We start from the raw sequence: 6,076 nt of genomic DNA, 5'->3' as shown, positions 1-6,076 counted from the left end.
TAGGTCAAGAAACCCTTCATTAATAAGAGAAAAAAGTGTCTGAAACGCTATATTCCCATCTCTGCCGCGTCCACTTGATGCTCAATACTAGAGTTCATTCATTGGGTTGGTTCTAAATTGAAGCAATATACTTAATTAGCTCAAGCAGTCGGGTAAGATTTGGTCAAACCTAATAAGCTAGTTTTTGACTTTTCGTCCAAGTGTCTGAAACGCTTATGTTCCCATCACTTAGACTTTACTGTCCTTACTAGTTTTTTCCTTCTCGTCCAAGTCACTAAGCTATACACATTTTGACCTTCTGAGATAACACCTTTCAGGAAGCCCTCCTAAACTTTAGAACATCCTTTTGTTTCTTCCTTCTTCAATACTAAGTACCTAAATTCTCCCAGCGTTCTGCCATAGCCCCTAGCTTCATCCTCTAAGCTTAACCAGCGTTAGTGCCACTGAGGATGCAACTTGCAATGCTTATGTCCACTGATGCTGCAACCTGTGGCATCGATGACTAGTATTATCCACTAGTATAAGTTATTGTACTCTATCAACATATGGGGTGGAGAAGAAGATGGAAGAGAGTAAGTTTATAAATATAACTACACCAATGGGATAAAATGATGACCTTGACAGTTAAACGAGGGCAAGATGAAATTGCGTACCAAACTAATTGCATGTTTGATTTGTAGTTGCAAAATTACGTTCGAGACAAAAGTAATTTAGCCAACAGATCATAACCCTTGTTTTTGTATTCATTTTGCTTTTATCTGTTGAATCCCAAAACATGAATATTTGTTTCAATTGCCTATGCAAGTAAAAATATAATAATAATGAAGTCCAAATTAATAGACTTACTAAAAGTAAGTCATTTTGTGCATGTAAGTAAAAAAGACTTGAATCTGAGTTATAAGAGGTCATTAAGTTATAAATCATGAAACAAATGCACGAAACAATTTGGATCTAAACTCACAAACCAAACTGAACAAACTCAGTTTGATTTGATTTTTCAGAATTTACCAAACTAACCAATGAGCACCCATGTCCCCTATCCCATGTGCAAAGAAAATATAGGAAAATTTAAAGTCGGCAAATTGGAGTAACTATGGTAAATGTCCAAACCGAAGTATATTTATTTCAACCAGTAACTGTAACCAACCAGAAAGCAAAAGTTATTTCTTCTGCTACACTATCATCATCATCATCAAAATAAATCAACTATATCAGTATATCACCCTAAAAACAATTTAAAAGGTCTCAAATGACGCTCTACTTCTTAAGCAGTGGTTGCACTTGCACCCTCAATGTATGTTTGGTTAGTCTGAGCATTGTGTTTCTTCAAGTATTCTATTCACTTCCTGTAATAGTTAATAGAACTCCCATATGAACAATCATACCGTTCGAGCTGCTGGCTTTCCGCCTGCCATTCATTCCCCTTGTTTGCTTTAAAGCTTGCAGGTATTTTCTGAAAGACAAATTCACCAAGGTAGGTTAGAAAACCTATGCATGCCGAAATGAAAATAGAAGACATGAAAAATATATCTCATACTGTCAAAAGGCACTATTATAATTATAAGCTACACAGTTTCCTACCCAAGTTAGATTTTTTCTTTCTTTCTGGAATACAGTTTCCTACAAAAGACTGTAGATAATATCTTACTCCTGCACTTCATTAGCCTACGCCTATGACACAGGCTAGCTCTTGTTCTTAAGAGTCACAATTCAGACAATTGTTCATACACATAAAGGAGACAGCAGAATTTACTGGACTAATTTGTTAATCAGCTTCATCTTTCTTTCCAAAGGAGGGGGGCTTCAGTATTAAAATTCATTCTATGCTATTGGCAAGTGACCACAGCCAAATAAATTCAATTGTACATTCCACAATATGAGCAGTCAGATCATATTCTTATTTCCCAACTCATCATTTGATAATGATGTTAAACTAAACTCCAGCACAAACTCTATAATCACTTGGAAGCCAAATTCAATTCCAGGGTTTTCATAATAATCAAGAAGTAGGAACCACTTTCACATCCAGCTTATGTGTTATCAATTGCGGTTAGCGAAAAATGGCGGAAAGCCAATACTCTGCTATATCATATAGCAGATAGCTACCATTCATGGACAAATAGAAGAAGTCACATTGCAAGTGATATATATATATATATATATATATATATATATATATATATATATATATATATATATATATATATAAATTAAGTTGTATGCAAATAAAAAAAACGCATAAAAATTGGCATATTAAATCAAAAGTTCAATTGGCCAGAGACTCGCTAGAGATGACAAGAAGATGCGAGACACATGCTGCAACAACGACACTCATAGCGTCCACAATAGCTGATGGAGTTGCAAGTGCAAATCCAAGGAATTCCGCAATGCAATAGTGCTATAGCAGCTATTTGCTGGCTTATATCTAGGCACATTTCATATTTCCGTGAATATGGAATTCCATTTTCTGAATTTCAAAAATACAATGGAAGATAAAACTGATTGACCCCAAATGATCCAGCAGCGACAACCAGCAAAAACATGCACATTAATAAAGGCAATAGCAAGAAAGTAATGTGGACTAGGGTCATTAAACACTTTCATTATTTAAACAATTTTGGCAGTCAAGTTTTTCAAGACCTCAATATTTTTACTTGAAGAAAACTGCAATTGGGCTTTATAATATCTGCTCTCCAACTTACACACCCGTAGTTTAAAAAGAAATAATAGGTACTTAGTGAATGCTCAGCAATTTCAAAAGCATTCAGAAAGCATAATGCAAGACATTGATTTTGATCTAAAACAAGACAAGTATGCACGATGTTTGTAACTTCCTATACAAGGAAATGTGCCACATCAAACACATCCTTAAACTGAACTCAGAACAATATTCTGAGAAAGAGATTAGAATAGGTGTACCTTGGCTCTGAAAGATTTGATGACGGAAAATAGCAATTTGTCGCCAGCTATAACTCTCACTTTCTGTATCAGCTCATATCGAGAAATCCTCTTTTCCTGTAACCCAGATGAAAGCTCACTCAATAAATAACCATCTCAGCTAAAGAAAAAAAAAACTAGCCACTGTCTCAAACTCTAAAAGCACTTACTCTATAATCCTTGTGGAACTTGGCAATGTAGGCAATGTCAGGGGGAGGTAAAATCTTCGAAAGCACCGAAATCAAAGCTGGGAATGCCATCCACGGCGAAGAAGGCCTCAAAGGTTCCCCAATCTTCACATGCCCTACAAATTACAAAATCAAACACACATTGCATTTCAAAATAACATCAGGAATTAATCACAAAACTAGCAATCATTAAAAAAAAAAAAAAAAAAACACACACAAACACCACACCTTTCAATGGTGAAGGAAATCTGAAACTCAAAACATATTCGGGCAAAACATGAGTGTTGATCTGGTTACACCAAATAACATACTCCTTTGGATTGGAAAGATCGTCCACACCAGAATCAAACTCCTCAGAACTCGAACGGCATTGATTGGAGTCACGTGGCACCAACTCTGTCTTCCCCAAGATAACGCGACACAGCAACAAGTGCCTCAAACCGTCTTTGTCCACAACAGAACTCTTCACACTGCAATTCCACACAACAAAATGCATAAAATCACCAATCAACATTGAAAAATAATCACACAGTAAAATAACAACAATTAGTGAAATTGCGCGTACCTTTCAAGTGGAGAATCTTGTGGAAAGAGACGCAGGCCGTTACCGTGAGCGTGACCGAAAAAACCATTCTGAACGATGTCGCTTATCTCTTCCTTACTGGACGCACCGTACCAGGCGAACTTGACGTTGGCATTGCCGTCGCGCAATTTGGCCACGGCACGTGCAAAAACGTGAAAGGAATGTTGACGCGCTTGCGCCATAACGGAGGAACACGCGTTTCTGCCAACCGCCAAAACCTCGGGTTTCAACCCGTGCGCGGCCAGGCCACGAACGAATCTGGTCCGGACGAGGTCGGCGTTTTCGTCGGCCGGCACAAAGCCAGCCGCCGTGTCGCCCCCGGAAACCCCGCTCTCGCAATCGGAAATTACGGAATCGTCCTCGGCGGCAGGGCGTTTCCCAAGTGGATGGTGAATTGGTGGGTCCATAACGTAAGGGAAGAAAGAGGAAATTGAAAATTGGGGTTATGAGCAAAATAATAAAAGAATTTGGGGGAAATTAGATTAAAAGAGTTGGTAGTAATGAAAAGAGAAGAAAAGGGGAAGAGGTAACGGAAACCGGCATGGAAAGAAAAAAGGACTGGCTTAGGCGGTGGAAGAAAGCGTTAATTGAAGGAAGGAATGACCGACTTTGGAACGTGCATCCTTGGGCATTAAGGCAAAGGTCAATTTTTGCAACCTATTAAATTACTTGTATCGCGCTCTTTCCTCTTCTTCTAATAATATCTCTTTTTTATGCCATGCCTATTATATGTCGCTTTCTAATGCTTCTCTTTTAGTTTTGGAAATACACCATGTAAAAAAATCATCATCAATTAATAAAATAATTAATTTTGGATAAAAATTCATCTCTGTCTATTCAGTATCATGTTTTTCTCTTACTGATCTATTCATTTATGCTCTCTAATTTTTGTCGTTCTTAAAATTTTCATTCACGTGCCAATTTTTTATTTATTATCACTCTCATAAATTTTACCCACGATAAATTTTCGCTCATGAACTTCAAAAGAACCTCTTCCCAACGAGTCAAGGTCCTATAACTATACTTCAAATTCCATTTTAGAAATCTCTTTTCCTATTAAAGCTTTGGACAGTATTAGAAATTACCAATGAGTTAAGTATGACATCTAGAAATATTCTATTACCTTCTCATATTTGTAACTCTATAAATAGCCTTAGAAAACAAGTGCAGATTTCGAGTACTAGCTAGTCTTCTAAAGAAGTTTTTATGTTTCCCTTGCTCCCTCGAAAATCAAATATGGATGGCTCCTTCTTCCATTTCAAAGCTTGCTTTTCTTATTTATACTTGAGACAACTTTTACTTGTATAGGAGTGAGACTTCCTTTTTAATACTTTCAAAGACGACTTACTCCACTTTATAAACATTTCTGAGTCAATTGCACCCAAATAGTTGGAGCTTTCCATAAGCATATTGCAAGGGTTATGTAAGCATCTAAATATGATTCTTACAATTGATTTTTTTTTTCTTTTTTGAAGTGAAATACGAATAGCCTTTTAGTTGGTTTTTATGAGAGGTTACTTAAACTCTTCACACTCCTCATATAAATCATTAATCATATATGCCCCACAACTATATTTACTAGGTGAGAGAAGAGTTGGATTCTTTCCTTGATGATGGAAATCCTTTATTCTCCTAATGTTGGAATTCTAAATCATTGTCATTTTTGCCTCAGTCACACCATCATACATGTCCATCATAGGCATTAAGATTATCATCTAATGTTGGCGCTGCATAATAGCATGGTATTCAAGATACCTGAGAATTGCCATCCCGCTTTTTTTCTTGCTCGCTGAGGTTCATATGTTTAATCAACAACTCCTTGTGTCTATGTTTTTGTGGCATTGGAAAGGTTGAAGATTGAGAATTGAAAAAGGCTTTGCAAGCATTGACACACCCAACTTTAGTGTTAGCACATTGAAGGGAAATTACTTTAGAATGACCATGTTGTCACTTGACTGGAAGAAGTGTGTTGGCATGCCTAAACATGTCGGAAAACACAATTGATTCTACCCTGTGTGCTAGCATGCTTAGAGAAAAACATGCATGACAATGCTAATAACAACAAAACATATTATAACTACTTATATTCAATTGAATTATCAATTTTTCCATGTTAAAACTCAATTTCTGTAAACTTCATCTCCCTCGTACAACAATAGAGTGAATGATGATTCATTTTTGAGGAATCAGGTTGAAAATATTAATCCACCAAATCCTAATGCTTGCTTTCTTATCTCTTTTCTTTCGTCTATTTTTCTTTTCTTCCATCATGTGTAAATAATTCTCTAGCTAGGTTAGGAGATCATTAATCACAATCCATATTTCTTTTAAATTAGATTATATTACATCTTAATTAATGTGTTTATCT

The 6,076-nt window shown here is 36.4% G+C and overlaps 1 protein-coding gene across 1 annotated transcript; it reads right to left on the bottom strand.

Annotated features, from left to right (window-relative positions):
• Window positions 1-1,085: 1,085 nt before the first annotated feature.
• On the bottom strand, window positions 1,086-4,385 carry LOC114394216 (probable inactive poly [ADP-ribose] polymerase SRO5). The gene is made up of 5 exons (XM_028355876.1): window positions 3,691-4,385; window positions 3,354-3,595; window positions 3,108-3,241; window positions 2,920-3,015; window positions 1,086-1,453 (listed from the first exon to the last, which is right to left on the bottom strand). Exons 1-5 carry the CDS (start codon window positions 4,113-4,115, stop codon window positions 1,340-1,342), a joined length of 1,011 nt encoding a protein of 336 aa, XP_028211677.1. The 5' UTR covers window positions 4,116-4,385; the 3' UTR covers window positions 1,086-1,339.
• Window positions 4,386-6,076: the final 1,691 nt, after the last annotated feature.

Source organism: Glycine soja, chromosome 17 (assembly GCF_004193775.1).
Source record: "Glycine soja cultivar W05 chromosome 17, ASM419377v2, whole genome shotgun sequence".
NCBI classification, from domain to species: Eukaryota; Viridiplantae; Streptophyta; class Magnoliopsida; order Fabales; family Fabaceae; genus Glycine; species Glycine soja.
Note: the sequence above shows the minus strand (reverse complement) of the source record. Positions and strands in the feature narration are given on the sequence as shown.

Excerpts from the sequence above, each read along its gene's own strand:
- LOC114394216 (XM_028355876.1), bottom strand. The coding sequence starts at position 4,115 with ATGGACCCACCAATTCACCATCCACTTGGGAAACGCCCTGCCGCCGAG. Across the intron at positions 3,016-3,107 it reads AGTTCCACAAGGATTATAGA|GAAAAGAGGATTTCTCGATA; the intron begins GTAAGTGCTTTT and ends TCTGGGTTACAG. Across the intron at positions 1,454-2,919 it reads TCAAATCTTTCAGAGCCAAG|AAAATACCTGCAAGCTTTAA; the intron begins GTACACCTATTC and ends TTTGTCTTTCAG.